The following is a 27,459-nucleotide window of genomic DNA, read 5'->3' as shown; positions in this document are numbered from 1 at the left end:
TTATTGTTTGAGGAGGGAGGGTGTAGGGTCTGATGTGCCTCATGCTGGCCTTGAACTCACTGTGTAGCTGAGGTTGGCCTCCTAAGTATTGGGGTTACAGGTATGTGCCACTATGTGTGGTTAAACTGAGGTGTTGGTTTTAATTCACGCACCAACATGTAGAGAAACACTAAGGAATACATGTTCAATATCAAGCTCCAGTGTTCCTAAGACATGTTCAGAACTGATTCCTGTTGTCCATCTTCTCACCGACCTGCTGGTATCTGTGCTTTTAACCTTGTCCTTTGTGTTCCTGGCACGGCCTTGTTATCTGGCCCCTCACAGGAACTTGAGCTTTCTCTGCTGGGCTCCAGTGACTGCCTGGCACTGTTAACCTACTTTCAGGTCCTGCGCTAGGAATGTTGCTAGACAGGTCTGCCCACTGCCTCCTCCACCCTCTCCACAGCCTGTGACTCCTAGGAGTTGAAAGAGCTGCACTCTTACCTGTGGGATCTTATCCCGAGCCTGTGACAGCCATTCCACCAGGGGCTGTGCTGGTGTCATTGGTACCTGTGCTCACATGGGCGGCTGTTTCTTTGAGGATGCAGCCTGGCTGACAGTGGTGGCACGGTGCCAGCGTTAGTCATAAACAGTTCCAGAGATGCTGAGTGTGCTTTTTAACATGGGCATGTCAGAGTCGATGGGATGGAATGCAATGGAAGGGCCGTGGGCAAGCCCTGGTCCTTTATGAGCTCCGTGGAGCTCAGCTTCTTTTTTCACTGTTTTTCCATTGGCTGACATGCAGGTGTCTGCCTCACAGAATCACTGTGAAGATAGGGCATTATTTGTTTTCTGCACAGTGCATATAGTCCAATGCTTGCACTTAATTGGCCTTGAGAACAAATATTTTTGTTGTCGTGAGGGAGGCATCTATGTACATGTGTATGTCCAGGTGTGAGTTCCGGAAGGAAGTGGGCTAAAAGATGCCCTTCCATTGCTCTCTGTCTTTTTCTCTTGAACTAGCATCTCTCACTTTACCTGGAGCTACCCATTTCACAGCTAGGCTGACGGCCACCAAGCCTCAGCAATAGCCCCTCCTGTTCACCCTCTCCCTCAACACTCACCTTGTGGACCCGTGCAGCTACATATGAGTGCTAGGGACGCACACTCAGGTTCTCATGTTTGCCCAGCAAGCACTCCTACCCACGGGGCCATCTCTCCAGCTATTTGTTCTCCTTTTTGAAGTAGGATCTTTCTGCTCAGCACATGTTGGCCTAGAATTTATGCCAGTCCTCCTGCCTCAACCTCCTAGATACTGGAACTACAGGAATGCACCACCACACCAGGCTTTAAAATGTTTTAATTATAGGTTACTCCATTTCAGTCTCACAATGCTCTCTACCTTTGGGAGAGGCAGTTACTAGAGTTACAGAGGCAATGCCACAAAGAGGGCCTTAGAGATGTCACATTCCAGCTTCCTCACTGCCCAGAAAAAGTGGGTGTTGGACTGAAGACAGAGGGTTCAAACTCAGATGTCACTCCTGTGTCAGGGCTCCACCTGGATCACGCCAGCATGGGGGAGGCCCTGGGAAGGTGGGGTCGCAGAGACGGCACTGGGGCCCCATTTTCTTCTTAGAGGATCAGTTTCTCAGGTGGTGAGACTAGAGTGGGTTAGCAATCAGATACATTCTGGAATGGCTGTGTTTCAGGGACTAATGAAGGGCTATGGTCTCGGCTCTTACTGCTTAGGGGGTATCTGGATGACTGGTTCCTTGGAAACTCAGTTCACGGCCCCAAAACCATCAAAGCCAGGGGCCCAGCATCCCTGAATCCCTGGGTCAGAAAAGAAGATGATGGCCGTTCTTGCCAGGGGCTGTAACACCAGATGCTCCGATGAATCATTGTCAGGCACGAATTCATTTTGGGGAGCAAGTTCTGGGGAAACTGAGGTTCCAAGATGGGGGAAGGAATGAGCTTAGATGTCACAACTAGGAAGGATAAGCCAGGTGGTTGCACATAGAACTTCTGTAACCTAACTCCCCATCTGGGCTGGGGCTCTATGAGGGGCACCAGGGAGGGATGTCAGGAACACCAATCTGCTATGGTGTCTGGCCTTCAGGAGACAATTCTCCAAAGAGGTTCCCTGCCAACCACAGATCTTCATTCTCTGTCAATGTGCCTTGGAAATGCTGTTTACACTATTCCCTGGAAACTGTGCTGAAGCCAAACCCAGCACCAGGCTGACTTGATCTCTTAGTGTCAAGTATGTTATGGCCCTCAAGCAGGTTCCTGGGTTTTCATCTCAGCTCTGCCTCTGGACCCCTAGATGGGATGGCTCTAGGCAAATCTCTCTCTCTCTCTCTCTCTCTCCCTCTGTCTCCCTCTCTCCCTCTCTCCCTGGTTTTTCAGTAAAATCTGGGCCATTCATTTGTCAAATCCTTTTTAGTTCTAACTTTCTTTAATAAAACTACTTCAATGGCCTAACTTAGACATTAGTGAGGTAAATAAATAGCAAATAACTCATGTTTATTGACCACTCACTGTGCACCCGTTGTCTTGTTTGGCCCATGAAGCCCCCTGTGAGGGTCTGAATGACACTTACCTACAAGGGTCGTTATGGAAATGAAGAAACAGCTGCCAGTGCACAGCCAGGGTTCAATAAGTGTATTTTCTTCCTTGTATTGCAGATGTGCTTTTAAGTATCTTGCCCACGGCCAGAGAGCTAGGATTCAAACCCAGGGAGTCCAGAGTCCTGTGTTCTTAGCTGACATTTACAGTGTCTCTTGCGTGATAAGGTACACGAGCATTGCATTAAGAACATCGGGGGACCGAGTGCCGCAGAGGTACCTGCCCCCCACAGCACACTTGCTCCCACATTCAAGACGCAGAACCGTAGTGAACAAGTCACACCTGCTGGTGGAACTGGGCCGGCAGGCTGTCCATGCCTGTTGTCACTCCTGATTGCCACAACAGTAGTCTGAAGTCCTACTAGCAGGTGATACACAGACAGGGCCCCACACACAGATTCACCTGTCAGTTTGCAGGTCATCAGGGAAGGAGCACAGGCATATTAATACTGGCATGGCCGTGAAGGAAGGGAATAGTCATGTGATTCAGGAAACTAGGCTGGGCAGAGTGAAGAGATTTGCAGGAGGTGAGCCACGGGTTTGTGGGGTGCAGCCTGAAGTCAGAGGGAGAATGGTGGAAGGGACAGTCTGGAATCTTCCCCGTCGCTCTTTTCCCTCTTCCTGTCCTTGGAAAGGAATTCCAGGAGCGGGAGTGACTGAGCCAAGAGGCGCCTGGGTAAACCAGCCAAACCGGAGAAGGGCCCTTGGGAGACTCTGGGGTCTGAAAAGAAAAATGTAGACACAGCTGTTTGGAGAGCAGAGAACAGGAGAAAGGGAAAGAGAGGTGTTTCAGAGAAACAGGGACACCGGCCTTCCCAGGGCAAATGTCGTCACCTCCAGAGACAAACACAGAGAGCCAAGTTCCAAACACCTGCCGTCTCTCAACTTGTCTGCTTTAATTTCTGGTGGAGGGTGGGGGAGATGGTACATGCGGATTCCACAGTGTGCAAAGGTCAGAGTGTAATTCCCAGGAGCCGGTTCTCTCCTGCCTCCTTGTGGGATCCGGGAATCCATAGAGAGAGAGAGAGAGAGAGAGAGGGAGAGGGAGAGGGAGAGAGAGGGAGAGAGAGAGAGAGAGAGAGAGAGAGAGAGAGAGAGAGAGAGAGAGAGAGAGAGAGAGAGAGAGAGAGAGAGGGAGAGAGAGAGGGAGAGGGAGGGAGAGAGGGAGACTTTAGTCCTCAGGAAGAAAGGCACTGGGGTGCAGTACAAGGCTTCTCATAGCTATTTGAGCCTGAGAAGTTCTTTTGCTGTCGTTTCCACACTATTGTGGAAATCAGGGTATATAAGCTAACACACAGCAGCTAATAGTGTTCATGTGCTAGACAGTCTTCTCCAAAGAGGTCATTGCTCTGAGCAGTCTCCTCTTATGCAGAAGGAAACAAAGCCAGGAGGTGAGAGTTGATGCCTATGTAGACAGATGTAGAACCCGGGCTACTGTTGCCAGAGCCTGTGAGTTGCTGCAGATCACCCGGGGTAAGAAATGCTGGTGGGCCGGTGATGGTGGAGGCTCGTGTGTTAAGGATGTAAGCTGTAGGGTGACCCAGTTCCCACAGTGCACAGGAACCTCTCCAGGGATCACATCACCAAGGCACACAAACGAGGGCCTGTTACCTGCAAAGCCTGTGCTCATCACTTTCTATGGGTCGCCTTATTGTACAGCCACGCCACACTTACAAGATTGGAACTTGTCATGTGTTGCATGAAGGAAACACCCTTTAACAAGGTTACCTAACACAACTGCAGCTTTACCAAGGCAGAGCATGAGGTTCAGCCCAGCCTTGAATTCCTGACCCTCTGTGGATGACATCCCCCTTGCATCCTCCTAGACCATGAAGCTGCCCACCTTTGTCTTGACTTGGTCCTTTGCCCGAACTGTTCACACCCAATAACTGTCCGTCCTTTCCTCCCCTTGGCTTCTCACATGTCTCTGACTTACCTTGTCACTTATCCCTACATCCTTTAATTATCTGTGGTTCACTGCCTCAGGGAGTGTCGTGGCCACATCTCCCATTGTGGAATGTCACAGAGATCATTCCCCCGTTGTTTGAAGTGAGAACCTTGCGTGTCTCCCTAGCCACACAGTGCTCTGTAGGGCAGAAACAAGCCTTCTTCATTCTGCTTCGATGGCACTGGCCCGTGGGGCCTCCTCCTGCTTGGTGGGTTCACTGAAATGAGAGGAGAGACTTAGCACAGAGAACAAAGGGTGTGACCTGAAGTCCCCCACCAGCAGCCCAGAACCCCAGCACACTGCACCCAGCCTCACCTTCCTTTCGTTCCTCAAAGGCGCCAGGACCACCCTGACCCACAGAATTCCTAGCTTGCTACTTCCTACCCTCTGAGTGCCCTTCCTAGAGACTTCTTGTGACCACCAGCTGCCCTCTGTTCGCCAGCACGTTGATTGTTTTTTTTCCTGAATGCCCTCGATTTTTTCTCTCTTTTCTGAATGCTTCTCGCACTCATGCGAGAGAATCTCTGGGACATTTGCTAATGATCTGGAGTGTCTTCTACCCTACTCTAGCAGGGAAGTGCCCTGTTGTCTTGTTCCCTTGTGTGATTGTTTCATTAAAGCTCCCAAGAGCCACACTTAGCCCTCTCAGCAGGCTTTGTGAGACGGTTATTTTTGTCATCCTTGTGTTGTTAGAGGAATCAGTAAAGGTGTTAGCACTGAACCAAATTAAGGGAAGGGAGGAGGAAGACTTTCAAACTTGAGGGAAGGGCCTGCTTAGAAACTGGCCAGAGGGGGAGAGTGTTATCAAGAGCCTAGCCTTCTAAACTATGGGAACTATGTATGTGAAACAGCCCAGGGCAGGAAAAACCAGCCTGCCCATTGATTGTTCTTGGATTGGGGTAAGGGGCTCTACACTGTGGTTCCTCCCAGCTAGCCCTTGGAAAGAGAGAGCCAAAGAGACGAGAGGGCCGTGTTCTCCTGGATAGTCATGAAGAGGGAAACTTAGGCTTGCCCAGGCGACACGGGGAACGTGGAAGATGGCTTACCCGTTCTGAATTTTGTCCCCAGAGAATCACAACCCAGTTTTACACTTGACAAAAAAAAATTGCCTGCTTCCCCGCCTTCCTGCCTCCCGAGAAAAGACACCACGGAATACTCAGTGCAACTGTGGCCACGGTACCCCCAGAGCCTTACCCTCTAGGAAAGCTACAGCTTGCTGCGTGAGGAAAGGGAGGGACCTGTTGGTGCCTCTAGATCTCGAGCTGCTTGACAGGTGTGCCTGTGTCCCCCTTGTAGAGTGCACCTGGCAGAACCTTACCTGTCTCCAAGGCAACACATCCGGGCTGTTTTTCCAGGAAGACCAGTTGTGAAACATTCAGGAATGTGTGTGCTCATTCAGAGATTTGTGATTAAAAAGGGGCAGAACTCGCTCTTGCCTGGCACCTCGCCCTGCTTCCCTCTTGCTCCTTCAGAAGCTGGGTCATTTGATTGTGTGACTGGGGCTTTAGACAGCCCAGGACATGGGCCTGGAAGGGTTGAGGCTGGAAGTTCCAGATTCTGGACACCTCTGAAGGTCTGAAGGCAGGTACCCCCTTCTCAAGGTGGACATCGGGGAGCAATCCAGCTCCTGGGGATGAATAGCATCCACAGAAAGCTCTGCTTCTCACTAGGAGTGTGTGTGTGTGTGTGTGTGTGTGTGTGTGTGTGTGTGTGTGTGTGTGTGTGTCCATCCCGCTGTCTGCAGGGCTAAAAAACTTCTCTTCATACTGATTCTCTGAATGACACCTCTCGGCACACTGAATAATTCATCTCCCTCTTGGCATTTGTTCCAAAGAGAACTTTCTGTCCAGATTTCTGTAAGTTGTATAGTTCCTCCCCATAGCAACGTTCCTGTTTCCCATAGAAGCACGCCGAGTATCAGCTGGCTTCTCCCTCATGGCTGCATCCAGGGGGGAACCCCAATACAAAACCAAATCCTTTCTTTCTCTTCTGGCTGCTCTTTCTGATGCTCTCCCCACCGCCTTGCTGTGCATTCCTTCCTGTTGGGTAAAATATCTGTAGCCACTGCTGGCAGGAATCAGTATCTTTTTCTCGTGTCTATCATAGTATCAGTGCTACAGCTCACAATCAAAGAGCGCCACCTTCTCAGTGCAAGGCTGGAGCAATATGTGGCATTCATGAGTTCTGGAAACTTAATGAAGTTTGGGTCTTGTTCTCCTATCTACGTTCTCATCCCCGGTACCTTAAGAGCCCGAATTTGTACTGATGGCTTGGAAATGTTTAACAGTTCTTATGTGTAGGAGCCATGAACTTTCTAGGTTTAATGAGCAGCTTGGTACCAAGACACCAATAACTGAAATCATTCATCACATAGAACTCTAATACCTCTTATCTGCTTCCCTCCTCCCCATACAGTCTCCTCTTCTGTACTTCTAGCTCAACTCCAAATTGTTCTGAGACCCGAAGGGTCTTGTTAATTTTTATTGGCAAAGCTTTGGCTCTGGGATCTAGCACTTGGAGCCTCGGGAGATGGAGCCTCTGGTGTATTAGCTATGCATTGTTAAGAATGTGCTTTCATTTGTAAAATCGAACAAGAACACCTACTACCCAGAGAGGGTACATGGTTTTCGTAGCACGCTCTGTAGGCCTAGATAGAATCATTGTTCAATATTTAATTATGCTTACTATAGAACCATTGCAGCAAGCTTAGTTTAAAATAAAAGAAAAAGAAAATTTAAACTATGTTAAATTTTTTATAACTAGGGTTTTTTGTTTGTTTTATTTTGTTTTAAGTTAAGTTACTACTATATAGCTGTTGTTAAAATGTTTAGGTTTATCCAGTAAGGAGACACAGACCGCGACTCAACGATCCCACGTGGAGTTTATTGGTGGACAGGGAGGGAAAAGGGGGGTGAGAGGTAACCAACCCGTGCAGAGCAGAGAGAGAGAGATAAGAGAGAGAGACAGAGTAAGAGCAAGAGAGGAAGAGAGGAAGAGAACAAGAGAGCGTAAACGGGCAGGGGTCAGTCCTTTAAAGGGGTCCTTTGCACCTGCCTGGTTCTCACGGAACTCTGGGCTGGCCAGAGTGTTGCCTGAGCGCATCGTGCCAGGTAACAGGGCAGGCCAGAGTAATGCCTGAACCTTTCATTCCCACCTTTATTTATGATTAAAAAGAGATGCAGGCCAGAGTAATGCCTGAACCTTTCATTAGCCCTGGATGGCCTGGACCTCACTGTGTAGACCAGGTTGGTCTCAAACCTACAGAGAGCTCTACCTCTGCCTCCTGAGTGCTCACATTAAAGGCTTATACTACCACACCTGACTAGACTTTTTTTTAATAAGTCTAGTCTCATGTAGCCTAGGCTAGCTTCCAACTTGCAGAATAGCCAAGGTTGGCCTTGAACTTTAGCTCCTCCTGCCTCCTCTTCTGGAATTACAGGTGTGTGTGCCCATACTCAGTTGTATGTGGTGCTAGGTGGGACTCAGATCTCTGAGCATGCTAGAGACAAGTACTCTATCTACCGAGTTATATCCCTAGCCACAAGACAGCATTTTAACTAGTATCTTTCAGTTTCTCCTCACCTCTCCCTTCCTGTCTCAGTAAGAGTTTTCATTGCTGTGAAAAGACACCATGACCATGGCTACTCTTACAAAGAAAAATTTAATTGGGGTGATTCGCTTGCAGTTTCAGAGGTTCAATCCATTATCATCATGGTGGGGAGCATGGCGATGTGCAGGCAGACATGATGTTGGCTGCATCTTGACTTGCAGGAAATAGGAAGTCGACTGATACACTTGGTGGTATCCTAAGCATAGGAAACCTCAAAGCCCACCCCCACCGTGACTCACTTCCTCCCAACAAGGACATAACCATTCCAGCGAAGTCACACCACCCAATAGTGCCACTCCCTGAGATTATGGGGGCCAATTACATTCAAACTACCACACTTCCCTCCCCCCTTCTCTCTTCCTCTTCCTTTCCAGCTCTCTTGAGATTATTATGGCCTTTTAACCAGGTGTATTATTGTAAACCTATAATCGTAGCACTTAGGAGGCTAGGGGCAGAAATACCAAAAGTTTGAGGCCAGCCTAGGTTACATAGTGAATCCTGTGTTAAAACAAACAAACAAATGAAGAGACTATTACAGCCTTTTTAGCCCCAGTTTCCCCTTCTGTGTGTTTACATGTGTATGGGTACACTTATGTACATAGGCCCAAGGCTGATTGATATCAGGACTTGTCCTTGATCACTCTTCTACCTTATTCTTTGAGAGAGACTCTGTCAATCAAATCCAAAGGTTGCCAATATACATAGTCTCACTAGTGACATTGCTCTAAGAATCCCTTGCCTCCACCTTCCAAAGCTGAAACTATACCTGAACTACCACACTCACCTTGCATTTTGTGGGTTCTGGGGAGCTAGACTCTGATCATCTTACAAACACTTTCACTGCTGTGCTGTCCCCCACAGCCTTTGAACTACATATTTTAGCTCCAAACATGATCGTGTTTAACCTATCCAACAACCTGAAGAGTTATATTAGTCTCTACTTCTCAGATGAAAAAATCCGAGACTCTGGGAGATTAAGTTCTTGTCCAACTCACTCAGCCAAAGAACAATGCTTCTTGAATGCTTATTTGATAGTTCTTAGTTTGTTGCATACAAAAACATACCCCTGGCCCCAGACTCATGGAAGCACAGTCTCCCACAGTGCAGCAGTGAATTATTAACCAAAGCCAATTGGTAGATACAGTTCACGGCCTCTGAAGCCTTGAGTGTGAAGCAGGCAGGTAAGCACACCACTGTCCTGTTGGTCGGGGACTTTGTCAGTGTGACAGTGTCTCTTTGTCCCCGTGTCCTTTTTAGTTTGGTTTAGATTGTGCTGTTAGTCAGCTTCCCATCTCTATCAAATACCTGCAAAGGTGAGCTTACAAAGCGCAAGGGTTCATCATAGATCACCATATTAGGGGCTTTGATCTATAACTGAGCGACTTTCTTGCCTTGAGCTTGTGGTGAGGCAACAGATCTTGACAGGAGCATGCGACAGAGCACAGCTGCTCATTGTATGGCCAGAAATCAAGAGATGGAAAGAAAAGGCTGGGGTCCCACTCTCTCCCCTTCAGAGGCGCACCTCTAGTGATCGGAGGACCTCTTCTTGAGTCTCACCTCCTAAGGGCTCCAGCCTGGGGCCAAACCTCTGACACACAAGCCTGGGGCTGCTGTTTAGGAAGACATCATCCAGGCTAAGGAAGAGACAGTCAGTCATCACCCTTCCTGTCTCATAGTAACCCAGCTTGCCAATCTGTTGAAGGGGTGTGAAGCAGAGTCTTCTGGACTTCCTGCATTAGAATGAGGAAAAAGACAGGAACAAAGGGATATTAGAATGAGTGTCTTAGGGTCAGAAAGATGGCTCCATGGATAAAAACGCTCCCTGTACAACACCCACCTGAGTTTGTTCTCAGAAATCCAGCAGTGGCACAAATCTGCAATCTCCTGCTGCAAGATGGGAGTCAGAGACAGAAGGATCACACAATAGCAGAAAACAAAAGAGACTCTGTCATAGGCTAGATATGACAACCAAATATTGTCCTCTGACCCCCACATGGGCCTGACAGCTAGCATGTGGCTATTCTAGACAAAGGCAGCACTGGGAATACTTGGAAGTGGCTGTCTTAGGGAACCACTGATCCCACGTGTTAGCTTCCCAGCTTCCTGTTCTGTGGCTGAAACCCTGGACAAATGCTGTGTGGTACAGTTTTCCAGCCTTGACAAGCCTTTGCTGCTTCAGTTGCATGATTTGTTTATCTGTCTGATTTAGCCACTAAGACTTGGTGATTACCGCCGGTTCACACCCCGTGAGATGGGGCCTTAGGGAGTTATTATTGCCAAATAATCAGTTCGGCCAGGGATGGCTGAGAAGAGCCAGCAGTGGGTGCAGGCGTTTGGGAACCAACTCAATCAGCAAATAAATATGGCTCGCTGGCCAGACTCCTAGGGCTGGGGCGTCTGTTTCTCTAGAGCTTGCAGGAGGCCAGCTTTTCGAAGGGCAAATGGGCATGACAAATAGAAGACAAAGCCAGGACAAAGACCAGAGTGGGGTGGGCCAGCCAGCTGCAGGTGGAAAAGCCAGAGGGGGCTGGACTCCAAGTCACGAAGCCAAGACTTGGCCTTAGAACTGTTGTGCAGACTGTCGATTGGAGACGCAGACACTCAAGGTCCAGGCGGAAAGATGACTTTCTGAAGTCACTACCAAGTTAGTGGTAAAATGTTAGGACCAGAATACATTCTCTGCCTCCCTCCTGGGGTAGCCTTACATGGATGCTACTGCAGAATGTCTTCACCTTCCCAGGAACTCAGGGCCATCAGAGGCAATGCTATAGTGCAAAATGTCTGGATCTGTTAACAGTCAGGAGAAGCAGGGTGTCCAGGAAAAACAAAAAAAACAAAAAAAGACACATTGCAGGAGTGTTGGGGACTGCAGTCTGATGGAATGTGTTTCTCGTCTTCCTTGCCAGGTACACCAAACCACTTACCTTTGCTGACTGCATTAGCGATGAGTTGCCGCTAGGATGGGAAGAAGCATATGACCCACAGGTTGGCGATTACTTCATAGACCACAATACCAGTAAGTTCTCTGCTGCTTTTCCGGTCCCCGGACCCCATTCCCGTGCCCGTCCCTTCCCCTCTCGTACCCACCTCCACAATCTGGAAGAAGCCCCAGCAGAGTGTTGAAGGCAGATTGTGTTTTGTTTAATGCAGACTTAGAGATGTCAGTGTGGATATAGATAGATAATGTATGCTCGTGTGAAAACAACAGTTCCGAAGGGTTTTTAATAGAATCTGAAACTTCTCTCATGGTCTAGCTCTATCCAGCTTCCTGATTTTAGAGGCAACATTGCTGATGATTTCTTCTGTGTCATTTCAAATATTTCCAATCATGTGTTTGTATATGTTCTATATGCATATTTTTCATAGATTTGTGTCCATGGATGGCTGTCTTTCCATTAAAAAAATAAATGCACATTATCATATTCAAGCATCTGAAGTCCCTGGCTCGAGTGAGCCTCGAGCAATGTAGACACACATATGTCCTTAGTAGATTAGCCCTCATTCATTTCTGTGACCACAGTGTTCTGATCTCAGATGAATATTCCTACTGTCACTCTCTCCTTCTGGGACCACGATGGAGGAACTAGTTGGGAAAGACAGGAGCATGCTAGCTATCGAGTGGAGGAAGACAGAGATACCCAGCTAAGGAGAGGTGGTGTGTGCACCCTCTGAGCCAAGACCATCTCTGTCCTCTGAAACTGTATGCCCAGGGACAGTGTTTTCTTATCTTAGCGTGTCTTTAGAACTCCTCTTTATCCTTTCAGGCAGAGGAAGAAAACAGGGAACGAGATGTGCCTGGAAACCTCTGAAGGCTGAGAACAGGGCACCAACTCCTAACTGCCCTTTCATTTTGAGTATGCATTCTGTACCGTGTGCTGTGGCAGACGTTCAATAGACAGTGTCTTATTCAGTGCTGCCCAGGACCCTGTGGGGTATTAGGGTGATCATCTTCATCCCACTGAGATTTAGAGATAGCAATGGGTGGCTCAGTACTCAGAGATAAAACATGACATGGCATTACATATGGTACACACCTGTAATCCCAGCACGAGGGAGGTTGAGCAAGAAGATTGTGAATTTGAGGTCAACTGGACTACACAGTGATTTTTTTACACAGTGATTTTTTCTCAGGATAGCCTTGGACCCATCTCAGACAAGGAGAGAAGGAGAAAACATGGCTTAGCTGGGATTTGAACTCATACCAAAGAGTGGAGTTGTACTTCTGATCATCCTCTTCCTCTTCTAAATATTCTTTACTTGCTATTGCTGTGTCTTCTGGGGGAAGTTACTGTGTCTAAATCTATCTAGTTCTGAACCTTTGCCCACTAAGGTACACAGTAGGTATGCACTTAACCCTTGCTAACAGAGAAGGGTGTGTGTGCATGAATGCTGAATAACTGAATGAATGAGCAGACTTGTTGGCAACAACGCGTAGGAGAGTATCCGAGAGAGACAGCTAATGGCATTAATGGCATTGTTGGGGATAGCAAAGGTTTTTATTAGCACTCATGATTGCGCACTGGATAATGAGAAGTAAATATGCCTAATTGAGTGTGTATGGGGAATGAGGTTAATGCTTGGAGGGCTGCATCAGATGCTGGGTTAAACGCTGCTGTACTGGAGCACTAATCAGTCCTTTCCTGTTTCTAATTGCTGAGAGCATCCCCCTCATTAAAATCTCATGGCAGGAGTGGGACTTTAAGGTGCTTCTTCTGAGAGCTGCTGGGGGAACAGAAGGGAGGAGGGGCTAGCAGGCTGTGACTGAGTTAATTCTCCAGGGATGATGGCAGAAGTGGTGTGGTGTGTGTGTGTGTGCAATTAGAAACAGGAAAGGACTGATTAGTGCATATGCACACATACATGCATGGGGAGTAGTGAAATGGGACCAAGCAGGAAGAATGTTACCTGGTCATTTAGCCAGCTCACAGGCTACTGATTTCCCTTCGGCTTGAAAGTCGTTTTGTTGGATGGAAGATATCCTATCTGCATGTGGCAATATCGAGACAAATACAAGGGTAGGGGATGACTATTGAGGCCTAACCATTCAGAGCCATGGAATGGGAACAATTTGAGTCATATGTGTTGTTCTTGGACAAATTCTTCTCCAAGTCTGTCTTAGTTTGTTCTATGTTGCTGTAACACACCACGACTATAGGCAACTTGCAGGGTAGAAGGTATTTCAGATTATAGCCTATAAGTCCCTCATGAAGTGAAACCAGGGGAGGGACTCTGGGCAGGAACTGAAGCAGAGATCATGAAGGAATACTGTTTCCTGCCTTGTTTCCCATGGCTTATTCAGAGAATTTCTTGTACAGCCCAGAACCACCTGCCCAGGGATGGTACCACTCACAGTGGCTTGGGCCCTTCCACATTAATCAAGAAAATACCCTCATAGACTTTCCCCCAGGTTTATCTATGGAAGCAGCTCCTCAATTGAGGTTCCCTCTTCCCAGATGACTCCAGTTTGTGTTGACATAAAACAAACCACCGCAGAGTCATGAGACAGACATAATGCTGTCCTGTAAGCCCAGCGCTAGGGAGGCTGAGACAGGACAGTCTTAAGGCTGCAGCCAGCCAGCAATATATAAAAAGACCTTGTCTCAAACAAGCAAAACAACAACAACAAAAACCAACCAACAAACAAAAAAAAACAACATCAAGGAATTATAGACTCAATATCACTAAAGAGTTTGCTCATGATTGGCATTTCAGTTGCTTTTAGATAAATGACATAGGTAATTTTCTCTGTATTTCCTGAATAACTGAGTAAATGAATATATACTCAAAAAAAAAGAGTTTGCTCATAATTCACGGTCCAGTTTGCATTCATTCAGAAACATTTGCTAACTACCTGTTCTGGGAGTTGGGGGTACACAAGAGTGCAAAATGACTAAGCTCTTTGCCCTTAAAGAAATTTCATTGAGGCAGGAGAGACAGAAAATAAACATCATTGGTAGATGATGCTGTACTTTAGAAAATGGTGTGTCCCATGGAGGAAAAAAACAGACTTCGGGAATTGAGGTATGCTGGGATAGATTCTAGGGGAGTGAGGAAAGAACAGTGATGATTTCCATCATAAAGCTGGTCTTTGGGGAACACTTGATCTAAGACGAGAAGGAACTGTTTCAGAGGGCAGAGAGAGCAAAAGCCTTGAGGCCTGATCACATTCATTCCATCTGTTTGGGTTGTGTGTGGAGGGGGGATAGCAAAGCAGTGGGTATACCCAGAGCTCAAAGAATGAGGAAGAGAAGGAGCAGCGGGAGGGGCAGGAGGTAGGTTGGCTGAAAAGCTGACACTGGAGGTTTGAGTCCTCGGAGCTGTAAACATGGAAACTGCTTGAGGTGACTTAGCTCATCAAGGGCCAATGTGACTGCTCAAAGAGCAATCCAAAGCAAGCATCAAAGTGAGGAGCCTGGTGGGAAGTGCTTGGAATGAGCCAGGACTCCAAACCAGAACAAAGATGGTAGGAAGTAGTCAGGACTTCCTAATTGTTATATTAGAGTGGGAAAGAAAAAGGCCAGAAGAACCCACCTTGGACCGGAGCAAAGACGGATACAGTTGCCATCTGCTGACTGAAGACACCACAAGATGGATGGAGTCGGTTAAGGAGGGAAGAAAAGGCTTCATTTGGAAATATAAAGTCTCCAGTACCTTCACACACCTGCAGTAGGTGGCTGGGAAGTTTAGTGTAGTAACATGCAGTCTAGAAAAAGATGGCTGAAGATAAAGGTGAACATTTGGGAGATGTTGTCATGTAGATGATGGGCAAAGACCTGAAGATGGGTGAGATCATGAAATGAGAGGACCACAGAATGACATGGGGACTGCAGGCTTCGAAAGGATGGGGAGGGGACAATCAGCAATGACTGAGGGATGGCCACAAAGTGGGAGGAAAAAAACAAGAGAAGTCTGAGGAGGCAGAATATGGAGAAGCAACCCTCAGCGGTGTCAGGCACAAAGAGAACCGGGAGTTGGTCAATGGATTTGGCTATTCAGGTGATACTGGTGACCTTGACTTTGGAGAGCAGCTTGGACAAGGGCTGGGGACAAAAGCCTGACTAGATTTAATCTGAAGGAAGATGGAGAAATTGAACATAAGGAGCAAAGAACTCCAAAACACAACCCACATTGTTTTGTGTCAGCATTCATTGAGTTTCCTGCTGACTGTGGGTACATCCTGCCTAGGCGATTTGAATCTGAAATCAAGTTGTTTTTTTTTTTTGTTGTTTTTTTTTTTTTGATGATTCCTCTTCAGTCTGTCCTGAGTATTTGAAGGATGTTCACGTTGGACATTTTAAATAAATCAATATATTCTATGAAGATACATAATATATCTTAACATGTAAAATAAAGGTAGCACAATGCCCCTGTTGCTAACCCTTAGAGCTTTCCCCATTCTTATTTGTATTTATATACAGAGGGAGACTCATTTTCTTTTCTCTGTGATAATTTTCTAAGGGTGTCTGTGTCTTATTAGCATCAGCACTATATCCATGAATCCTACATCTGTGGATTCAACCAACCTTAGGTTGAAAATACTTGGAGAAAATTGTATTATTAATGAACGACATGGCTTTCCCTTTGTTGTTCCCTAAATAATAGAGGATAACAACTCTTGGCAGAGGATTGGTGTCCATTAGGTATTAGGGACCATCTAGAAATGATTTCAGGTACGTCGGAAGTGTGTGTAGGTGAATTATAAATGTTATGTCATATAAGAGACTTGAACATCAGTAGATTTTGCATCTATGGGTCATTGGAGAAACAGTTCCCATGGCTACCAAGACACAAACTATATGAGATTATGAAATCAAAAGATGGAAACAGGGACTAGAGAGATGGCTCAGTGGTTGAGTACTGGCTCCTTTTCCAGAGGACCCAGTTTCAACTTAACCCGCCAAGCCACATGGCAGCTCACTACCAATAACTCCAGTTCCAGGACATCTGGCACCCTCCTCTGGCCTCCTTGAGCATTGCACACATGTGATGCACAGTCATCCGTGCAAGCAAAGCACCCATACACGTTAAAAAAATATTTTTAAAAGATTAAAAACCCTTTGGGAACTTTGGGTATCTTTCAAGATCTGTATCAATTTGCTTCTCCACCAGCCATTAGGTACTGGTTTCTTCATCCTTCTTCACTATAGGCTATTTTCATTTCTTTGTTTTTCTTTTGAGATTATAATTTAATTGTAACATTTCTCCCTTTCCTTTCCTACCTTCAATTTCACGGCCCTTTTTTGTCTAATTGTTAGTTGTACACACACTCACACACACATACACATACACATCCTAAATATAACCTGTTCAGTCCATATACTGTTCCTTGTATGTTTTCAAGACTGACCATTTGACATCCAGTTGGTGTGCTCTTCCCTGGAGAAGACCACCTTTTCCATTTCCAGCGTTTCTCATTGCCTGCAGTTCTTAGTGTAGGGTTAAGTTCTTCTCTCCTTCCTATTTGCATATTCATTGGTGCCATCCTGGTACAGCTCGTGTTTGGCCATCCATTGTGGTGAGATTTTATGGGTATGGTTTCTCGTATTACTACATCACAGCAAACTACTCTCTGATCCTCTGGCTCTTGCAATCTTTCCACCTCCTCTTCCCCAGTGTTCCCTGAGCCTTAGGTTCAGGAGTGGTTTGTAGATCCATTGGGATTGGGCTCTACAACCCTGCATTTTGATTGGTTGTGTTTTTCTGTAATGGTCTCCATGTGTTGCAAAGAGAAATTTCCTTGATGAGGAGCGAAGACTACACTTTTCTTTGGGTATAATGACAAATGTTTATAGATTGTTGTTAGGGGTCATGCTGGCTTAGTAAATTAGTGGTTGTAGATTCTCCACCAATAACTATGACTTCACTAGCACTGAGAAGTTAGCTAGGTTTCCAATACCAGGCATAGACTGTTGGTCAGGTCTTAAATCCAATTAGAGAGCTGTTGGGCACGCCAAGGTCTGTGTCACTACTACATCCTTAGGGTTATCATGTTATGCTTTTCGTTGTTGTGCTCTGTAGGAGTCATAGCTGGGCAGGATTGTTGGTTGCCTCTCTCTTTTGGAAGCTTTCATGTGCCTTCTTATACCATTAAAGTTAATCCTTAAGGAAAGGACATTCAGGTCAAAAGGACATCAAGCTCAGAAGTCTCTCTCTCTCTGTCTCTCTGTCTCTCTCTCCCTCCCTCCCTCCCTCCTTCTCTCTCCCACTTATTTTCATAGGTTTAGACTATTACTTGGCTAGTTTTAATTATTTGTAGTTCTCTGCATCATTAACTGTGTTGCATATTCCCCAGATGTTCAACTGTTTTAAAACAGTTGCTGTTTATGTTGTTATGTTGCAACACTGTCAGAAAATATTATGTTGTTAGCTTTGTGGATGTGTTTGCTGTGTGTGAAATGCAGGTGTGTGGTGTATATGTAAGAAGCAGGAGGGAATGGGTGTGGTGGCACACACCTTTGATCCCACCCCTCTGGAGGTGGAGGTGGTAGAACCTCTGAGTTCCAGACTAGCCTGACTTGCATAGGAGTTCAAGGTCAGTGGTGGGCACATACTGAGAATCTGCCTAAAATTAAAAGCAGGGAGGTGAGGGAAGAAGAGGATATGCAAAGTTCCTGAGTGTAGTAATTATAGACCTTGCATGGAGAATGTGTGTATAGGCAGAGATTGGAACATAAGGTAGTGGGAGATAACTACAATAAACGGGAAGATTGTTGAGGTGGCTGCCTTTCTGTGGGGAGATGTGTGCGGAAGAAAGGACAGGGAATGATGTTTCCAGTTTGTTCTCTTTGTAGTATGCTTAACTGTCCAATTGTGTCATAACTTTATACATGTCAACACCGTGTATAACTTTGGTGAAAACAAGAACTGAAAAAAATAGTTAGCCAAGATGATCTTGAAGAGCCTGCCCCAGTAGGACATTATCTATTGTGAGACACAGCTATGGCAGCAGGAGGCCTGGGTTGTGGAGGGCCACTTTACAGAATGACCAGTTCAGACCCAACAACATTTAATATGACTCCATCAAGGGACCTTCTGAGTACCTGGTGCCACAAAGAATAGAACACAAGAGTTGTTGATCCAATTGCTTTCCATATAGAAATGCAGTAAGAGAGATAACTTTATCTCTACCCCATCTTCACCCCATATGGGAAAACAAATTCAAATGGGCCACAACCCAAAACCCAAGCCTGGTGTGATAGCATATGCCTGGCCTCAGCATTAGATATTATAATTAATCTTAGCTAAAATGCTGAGAAGTTCCACACTAGCGAGACTATATGGGGAACCACTTGAGACCAGGAAGTCAAAATCAATTGCAGGGGTTGGAAGAAAAGGAGGAAAAATGAAGTGGGAGAAAAGATTTTGAAACACACATACACCAGAGAAAAAGAGAAAATATTTGCACAGCACCCACATTCAGAATATATCAAGGACTCTTACCCCAAGAAGCCCAATAATGGCTAGAGAGATGGCTCAGCAGATAAGAGCTGTTCTGTTCTTGCAGAGAACCTAAGTTTGGTTTCCAGAATCATTATGAGCCTGGCAGCTCATAATTACTTATACCTCCAGCTTCAGGGGATCTTACAACTCTGACCTGTGCAGACTTTCACACTCATGTACCTATGCCCACACACAGGCATACACACATATGTGTCATTAAAAATAATTCTTTAAAAGCCCAGTAGATGAGAATATGGATGAAAGATTCGAATGCATATTTTTTTCAGGCAAAATTTCCTGTACAACCTTGAAGCAGTTGTTTAACCTTTCTGTGTCTTAGTTATGTATTTTATGCAATGGAAGTAGGACCAGAATCAATTGTGTAAAGTTAGTGCAAAGACTGGAGAATGGAGTCCATATAAAGTACCTAGAACAGTTATTGGGTCAATAAACATTAAATATATGCCTGCTGTTTATCATGTTTTCGTATCGACACCTGAATTTTAAAAATTATTTTTATGATAAATTGCTATAGGAGGAATTATTGGTCAAAGTCATTAGTATTTTAAGTCTGTTTCTAATTTATATTATTAAATGATTGTACTTTACATTGCTAACAGAGTACAGGGTGTCTATTCATATCTTTTAGGACTGATTAGTGGTTGTTTCCTTTTATACTGAGTCATGGCAGATGGCCTTGAACCTCTATTATGTCCTTCTTTCAGTGGTTATCAGACATAACTTGAGGTTCAATTTAAAACCTGATGTTGATTTATTTTTTTTGGTTGTGTGACTATGGAACTGCTTTGCCATGTAGTAAGTTTAACCCACTTACATTTATTGGGAGTTTCTGCACGTCATGCTTTTGTTTTCCAGTGGTGGATTCTGTAGCCCACCAGCCAACCCAGTAAGTCCATGTACGGTGCTGACATACTGCCTTGGGATCTGTTTCAGAGACCACCCAGATCGAGGATCCCAGGGTGCAATGGCGGCGGGAACAAGAGCACATGCTGAAGGATTACCTGGTGGTGGCCCAGGAGGCTCTGAGCGCACAAAAGGAGATCTACCAGGTGAAGCAGCAGCGCCTGGAGCTGGCACAGCAGGAGTATCAGCAGCTGCACGCCGTCTGGGAGCATAAGCTGGGCTCCCAGGTCAGCTGTGAGTACCTCCCACTGCTGGGGCCATTGACAGCATCCCCCACTAGGACAGCAGGGACTGTGCTCTGAGTACCCTCAGTGGTTTTAGTGCTTAAATCTGTCCTCTTTCTCCCTCCGCTCCCTGTACAAACCACCACACTCTCTATTGTTCACTGTTCCTCCTGTTGCTTTTTTTCTTTCCTTTGTCCTCGTGTGTGTGTGTGTGTGTGTGTGTGTGTGTGTGTATGTGTGTGTGTGTGCGCGCGCGCGTGTGTGTGCGTGTGTGCACGGGTGTGCTGATGCTTGCACCCATGCATAGATGTGGAGGCCTGTCTTCCTCCCTACATTGCTGTAGTTACAGGCACGCACAGCTGTGCCTGGCTTTTTACATGAGTGCTGGGGATCTGAACTCAGGTCCTCGCGATGGCACAGCATGTGCTCTTACCCGCTGAGCCATCTTCCCAGCACCCCATTCCTTACTGTGTTGAGCAACAATTGGTTTGTCACTTACCTCTTGTTTCATTCCATCTCATTTATAATCATTTTGGAATGTTAAGCAGATACCATATCACTTCATTTAAAACTCATCCATGGCTGTGGGAGATGAGGAGCAGGGAGTTGTTTAACAGGTGCAAAATTTGCTTTGGGCAGAAAAAAAAAGTCCTAGAAGTGGCTGATAATGATGGATGATAACACCTTTACAATAGCAGGAATATTGCTTAATACTGTGAACAGTGTGCTTTGAAATAATTACAATGGTAATCTTACATTATGTGTGTAGTTTTTTGTTGTTGCTATTTTTAAGGGTTTTGTTTTCTTTTTTAAACTTTGTTTTTGTGTATGTGAGTGTTTAGCTTGCGTGTATGTATGTCTACCACATGCATGCCAGGTGCCTGTGGAAGACATTGGATCCCCTGAACTGGAGTTGCAGACAGTTGTGAGCCACCAAATGGGTACTAAGAATGAACCTGGGCTCTCTGTAAGAGTAACAAGTGCTCTTAACTACTAAGCCATCTCTCTAGGCCCTGTTTTTTTTTGTTTGGGGACAGGGTCTCATTATGTGGCTAGACTGGCCTGGAACTCACTATACAGACCAGGTTGCTCTTTAACTCAGAGATCTACCTGCCACTGCCCGCTGAGATTAAAGGCCTGCATCACCACACCCAACACTGTGTACATTTTAGAATTACATTTTATTTTGTTTGTGTATGTAGGCACACACATGCTATGATATGTGTGGGGAAGTCAGAGGACAATTTGCAAAACACGTCTCTCTCGTTCCACCATGTGGGTCTCAAGGATCGAAGTCAGTACCTCAGGCTTGGTGGCAGGCATGTTCACCCACTGAACAATCTTGCTAGCGCCCTTCACCATTATGAGACAGAGTGGGTGGCCTCTCCAGTGGAGAGTGGCCTCTAACTTGCTGTGCAGCCAAGGCTTGCCTTGAGCTCCTCATCCTCCTGCTTCTACCTCCCAAGATTACAGGGATTATGGGTGTGTGTCACCACCACCCGGCTGTGTGTGCCATTTCTATGCCCGCTCAATAGAGTACTGAGGATGGAGCCAGGGCTTCCTGCATACTGAGAAAGCATTCTACCAAGTGAGCTCCATCCTGCCCTATGTTTTATACACATTTTAACTACAGCCTCAAAACAAGCCCACAGAGCTCTGTGTGACCAGTCCCTGCAGACATCCTTGACTCAGTTCAGGTTTCCATTCACTGACGTCCAGTTAGTAATACTAAGTCTCTCCCACGCCATTCTCCAGCTTTCCCCTCGATTTTCTCCAACAGGACATTTGTACTCACGCTTCCTAGAATGCAAGACAAACACCTTCTCATCCTTCAAGTCTTATCTCTTGGGCCATCGCCACCAATAGGTTGCTCTGGCAGCTCTGTCAAAAGCCCCTTCCCCAGGTTTGGCCCCAGCCTCAGCGCTGTGGATGTTTGTCACTGCACAGTTCACAGCACATCTGCTTACGCTACAGGCTGGTGGTATTTATAGACTTATACAGGCAGGGCTCCTGCCCTGAGGTCATAGGAGCAAACCAAGCCAGGCTGGGTCCCCCTGTCTTTTTCCCCTAGTGCTGTGAAAGGCCACTCACTGACTGTCAAGGATCCTCGGGGATAGAACTTTTTTCTTTCATCACTGCTGCTGCTGTTGTTGCTGATGTTTAGTTAGGTAGGGATAAGACCCAAGCTAGCCTTGAACTGGAGTTTCTCTGCCTCTACCTCCTAATAGCCGGTATTATAGACATGTGACTCTACATCTGGTATGCCACTACTTTACTAACCAAATCTTTCCTGTATTTACTGAACATTTATTACACACCAGGAACGTCCCTACAATCTGTATATGGTATTTACAATCATCTTTATGGCACTTCTCTTCAACTCAAGTGTTAATTAAAGTACTATTAGCAGCCACCTTAACAGATAAGGAAACCAAGGCTCAAGATCAATAATGTGCCCACAGTCTTACAGCTAGTGAGAGACAGTTACAACACGCAAACCCATCTGTCATCTCTGCCACTTTGAGTATGGGCCAGGCAGTGGGGATAAGCATGTGACCATGGTGTCTAGGCATATATGGCTTGGTTGTGATGCCCTTGATTTGGGAGTCTGAACCACCCATTGTCCTAGTCCTGCCCTCATTAGCCACTCAGGAGCTCCCCCAGGATCTCCACTATCTATGGGTCCAATGACATGTTAGACACTTTTAGGAGACTTCTAGTCCTAAGTTCAACTTAGTCGATGGTAGCCGATGTACTACCATAGACTAGATGGCTTCCGCCACAGTGTTCTCCCACAGTTGTGGAGGCTGGCCATCGGAGATAAAGTGCTGGTGTGGGTGGGTGCCAGTGCGAGCTCTCTTGGTTTATACATGGCAGAGAGAGGCTGCAGACTTTCTCTGCCTTTCCTCTACCACAGCACCCCAGTTCCCAGGACCTCACTTAAACTGGCTTCCAAAGGCCCTGCCTCTAAACCCTCATCATTTTGGAGGTTGAGGCTTTTTATAGGAATTTGGGGGTTCAGCAAACAGTATTATTATTGCCATAGTCCTGAAATTGAGATACTACTGTTGCTAGTGAAACTCAGGCTTGAAGAGGTGAAGTTGATGTTTTTCCTCTCTCTAAGGCTCCATAGTTTGAAAAATGGCAAATATATCTTCCTTTTGGAGGGTGATAAAATGCTTATATAGTACCAGAATAGTAACCCACAAGTCATTTGCTAATTTTAGACTTCAAATGTTCCTTTTTATTGGAGATATTTGTGGCCTTTATATATGGGATGGAATTAACATCACCAATACATACCCAGTTGGCATCACAAGCCCTATGTGATAGTTGCTTCATAGAAGTGCCTACATAATAATATTTCATCCGAGTCTATCTAATCATGAACACAGCCAGATATATCCATAATCTAGTCTGCAAGACTAGTTTGCAAGATAGTTGGTCTAGATTTTAAGAGGCCGAAGAAGCTACTTGGGGTGGACAAAACGGTATGGAAAAAACTATGGTGTCAAGCTGTTGATGACATTGATGGCTTTGAATATGGTGTGTGTTTTCAGCTTTTGCTAGTGTTCCTAACATCAATTGTTGAATTCTTTTTTTTTGTTTGTTTGTTTGCTTTTTTTTAGGGGAATGAGGTGGGGTTAAGGGGTGCTGGGGATCAAACCCAGGTCCCTTTGTACCCTAGACACATGCTACATCACCAGTCATGTTGAAGAGTTCCTGTGAACTAAGCACACTCCTAACCAGGCAGAAGGAGTGATAAATTATGAGGAAATGTTAAAAGCCAGATGATCTAGTCACAGGTGGTGGAACATGCCCATAATCTCAGCTACTCCAGGGGCTAAACCAGTCTGGGCAGTATAATGATTTGCTTTTTTGCTTCAGAACTAATTTTTATTTATTTATATTTTATGTATGAGTGCTCTGCATGTATACCTACATGCCAGAAGAGGGCATCACATCCTATTATAGGTGGTTGTGAGTCACCGTTAGCTGAGAATTGAACTCAGGACCTCTGGAAGACCAGCCAGTGCTATTATCGGCTGAGCCATCCCACCAGCCCCAGAACTAATTTTTAAAGAAAGAGTAGAGATACACAAAACTCAATGATAGAGTGCTTGTCTAACATGTGCAAGCCCTGGGTTCCGTCCCCAATACCACAAAATGAACAAAACCCTGGGTGATCTAGGTAAAGGACGGATCAGTCATTCTTAGATTTGTGGATAGAAACTTGATCAAATTAAATGTCAGATGGGAAAAAGAGTCAAGTACAGTAAGAGTAAAGAGTCTCATGAAAACTGCATGGTGGTGGCAACCATGGGAAGCTGTTCTCAGACAGCCTGGGAGCATGTTTGTTGCCACAACACTGACCCCAGGAGACAGTATCTACCAGACTCGGACACTTTATGTTTAACTGTGAAGATGTTAACAATGCATTTTTCATACCATGCGGTGGTGGCACGTGCCTTTGATCCCAGCACTTCAGAGGCAGAGGCAGGCGAATCTCTGTGAGTTCGAGGCCAGCCTGGTCTACAGAGCAAGTTCCAAGACAGGCTCCAAAGCCACAGAGAAACCCTGTCTAGGACCCCCCTCCCCAAATGCATTTTTCTGATGAATCCACAGCAAGACTTTTAGCCACAGTGCGGTTGACATTCGGAGCAGGCACTAAGGCTACCCTGCATATGGAAGGATGTTCAGCATCCTTCTGGTCTCCATTCATCAGGTACCAGCAGTGTACCCTGCACGTTGTAGTAAAAACGTTTCCAGACATCTCTGTGTGCCATAGAAGGCAAATTGGCTCCCGTTGAAAGCCACTGGTCTAGGGAAAGCACATAGTACAATTTCCTTAGAAACATGTTAATGGCTAAGTAAATATCCTCACTGACACCTAACTCCATGGTTAAAATAAGACTTCACTCAATCTCCCAGGCAAATCTGAGAGGGTTTACTCTTTTGGTGTCCATGTGTAGTATGGATACCCATGTGCCACGGTGCATCTTGTAGGCCAAAGGACAGCTCGATAGACTTGAAAGCAAGAGTCTTTACCTGCCAGGACATTTTATCTGCCCAGAGAGTTAATATTTTTTCAAGACTAATTAATTTGTGTGTATGTGCCCATAAAGTGTATGCATGCACATATGGTGTGTATGTGTGTGAATGGGGGAAGAGGTGTGCCTGTGTGTGCAGAGGCCAGAAGAGGCAAGGTGGGATGGCACATGTTTGTAAATCTAGCAGTTAGGCAGAGGCAGGTGGATCTCTGTGAGTTCAAGGCCAGTCTGGTCTACATAGTGCGCTCCAGGTTAGCCTGGGCTACATAGTGAGACCCTACCTCAAAATAAGCAAATAAATAAAGTTTCTTTCAGTTCATATCAAACATGAATACGTTTCCTATTTTTTGCCTTGGACCCTGTCCCCAAGATACCTCATTATGTATATGCAAGCATTCAAAATTTAAAAATCCCGAAACCTGAAACTGATCCAGCATCACACATTTTAAAAAAGGAATGCTCTGCCTGTAAATGCTCTGCAAAAGGCAGGAAGTAAGTGACACTTCAGCCCATCAGTGTAACTTTCACGTGTCCCCAGAAGCTGCAGCAGCCTCAGACCGCCTCCATGGGGTCAGTCAGGCAGCTAGATATGAGACCCAGAATCCTAGTTAAAGGAGGTGTGGCCAAGGCCTCCTTTTGATCTTTTCAGTCTGATAAGCCAAGTTTGCTTTCCAAGTCAACTTCTCTTGGGTGACAGAGTGGTGAGGCCACATGCCTGTCCTCTAACTCAGATGGCCTGCTCTGGCTTGTGAGGATTTCATCATTTGGCCTCCACTGTTGTGAGTGCCAGTCACAGGTGGGGCCATACTCTGGGATAGACTTTAGCGTCAGCTCTCTGGTGTAGTCTCTAGTCCCATGGGGCAGGAGAAAGAAACCAACATTTAATGTGTGCCTACTGTATGCCTAGAGAGCAGTAAGCTAGCCCCTCTCCAGCAACTTTTCCCCATTTACACACACCCTCTTACAAGATAGTGTTATTACTATTCTATAGACAAGGAAATCGAGGCCCCAGAATGACAGGAGGCCTCCTCCAGAATCACACCACTGAAAAGTAGCAGATGCCTTGATATCCAGGCAGGTCTGATCTCAAACCTTTATTTCCTTCATTTAATGCAAGTTGACAAGTCTCATATCAATGTTCCTGGTCTATATCCCATTCCACCCAGCTTGAAACAGGCGAGACTCCGGAGATCTGGATTCTTTGGAGCCTTGTTATGCTCTATCTCCTCTCCAGACTTTTTATGTCCCAACTAAAAAATAAATCATTGGGTCCCTGAGATAGATATATATATATATATATATATATATATATATATATATATATATATATATATATACACACATATATATACACATCAGCAGGAGGGCTGGGATAGGTCAGCATGTAAAAGTATCAGCTGACATGCTAGCAGTCTGAGGCTGCTGGCTAGTTTTATGACAACTCGACACAAGCACCGGTTGCCTGAGTGGAAGGAACGTCAATGGAGACAATGCCTCCTTAAGACTGGGCTGCAGGCAAGCCTGTAGTGCATTTTCTTACTGTGTGATTAGTACCACCCCTGTGCTGGTGTTCCTAGGTTCTATAAGGACACAGGCTGAGCAAGCCATGAGGAGCAAAGCAGTAGGATCATTCCTCCGTGGTCTCTGCATCAGCTCCTTTCATTCCTATCCTGACTTCCTGGATGATGCCCTATAGACTGGAAGAGGAAGTAAACGTTTTCTTCCCCAGTCTTCGAGGTCACGGTGGGTTTGGTTTGGTAACTGCAATAATGAGATCTGGAGGCTACAAAGCAGCTGGACATCTGCTTTGGCAGTCTCAGAAAAAGGAAAATGGGCAGAAAATGGGGAAACTGGCAGCTCTCTCCGGAAATGAAGAGAACAACATCTCAAAAGGTTGTCAGAGGCAAACCAGACTATATCCCATTATTTGTCCAGCCAAGGGATTACCCATCTCTAACCCTGGAAGGTTCTCAGGACTGGAAGATTAGAGGATACCAGGCAGGTTCAAAGCCGGGGCATGCCTTGCTGAAGCGTAATTATTATTTGAACATGGACACAGGCTTTGAAGACCTCAACCTTCATGTTTCATTTGGTGGCAGACCATCACCCACCAGGCTGGGTAAGACTCTTGGAGACCTGGGCAGAAGAGAGATGTAAAGAGAGAAATAATTAGAAGACACAGACAGTGAGGCCTCCTGAGTGAGATAGCCAACAAAGCTATGGACCGCGCAGTGCACAAACGAGTGGACTGGCCTCTATTTGCACACGCAGCAGCTGAGACTCCAGATACCCTGTAACCGAGGAAATAAATAGTCACTGGCCGCACATGGAGAGGCTTGAGGGTAGAAGGTACTCATGAGAAGAAAATCTCAGCAGAGGCTACACAGCCATGAGACAAGCCTAGGGAGCTATGTTCCAAACCAAGGAGACTTCCAAGCCCCACGTGATGTTTCAGAAATCAAAACATGCAAAGTAACAGTTATATTGGAAAACTGAAAAATACAACTGAGGAAATCTTCTAGGAAGCAGAGCCAAAATACAGCAAGATTGGCAACGAGAGGGGAAAACAGAGCAATGGTGCAGAAAGCCTCTTCCAGATCAAAATGATCCGCGGGAACTGAGGAACCATGATGGAGGCTCCATGAAATAACTCAGC

At 45.9% G+C, this 27,459-nt stretch overlaps 1 protein-coding gene and 1 long non-coding RNA gene across 4 annotated transcripts in view; one reads left to right on the top strand and one right to left on the bottom strand.

Annotated features, from left to right (window-relative positions):
• Wwc1 (WW and C2 domain containing 1) overlaps positions 1-27,459 on the top strand; it is a 148,389-nt gene that overhangs the window by 58,931 nt on the left and 61,999 nt on the right. For both annotated transcript variants that reach the window (XM_040748456.1, XM_040748455.1), the window contains exons 2-3: positions 11,071-11,180; positions 19,559-19,762. In XM_040748456.1, the coding sequence (XP_040604390.1) occupies positions 11,071-11,180; positions 19,559-19,762 (314 nt within the window). The remainder of the gene's footprint in view (positions 1-11,070; positions 11,181-19,558; positions 19,763-27,459) is intronic.
• LOC110341223 lies at positions 1,322-6,140 on the bottom strand. 2 transcript variants are annotated; one of them, XR_005878164.1, is made up of 3 exons: positions 5,873-6,140; positions 4,543-4,771; positions 1,322-3,327 (listed from the first exon to the last, which is right to left on the bottom strand). It is a non-coding gene; the product is annotated as an uncharacterized LOC110341223 (long non-coding RNA). The 2 variants fall into 2 exon arrangements; XR_002383106.2 differs by lacking the exon at positions 5,873-6,140 and adding an exon at positions 5,749-5,838.

This window comes from Mesocricetus auratus, unplaced genomic scaffold (assembly GCF_017639785.1).
Source record: "Mesocricetus auratus isolate SY011 unplaced genomic scaffold, BCM_Maur_2.0 Super-Scaffold_100007, whole genome shotgun sequence".
In the NCBI taxonomy this organism is placed as follows: domain Eukaryota; kingdom Metazoa; phylum Chordata; class Mammalia; order Rodentia; family Cricetidae; genus Mesocricetus; species Mesocricetus auratus.
This window is presented reverse-complemented; position numbering and strand designations above follow the sequence as displayed.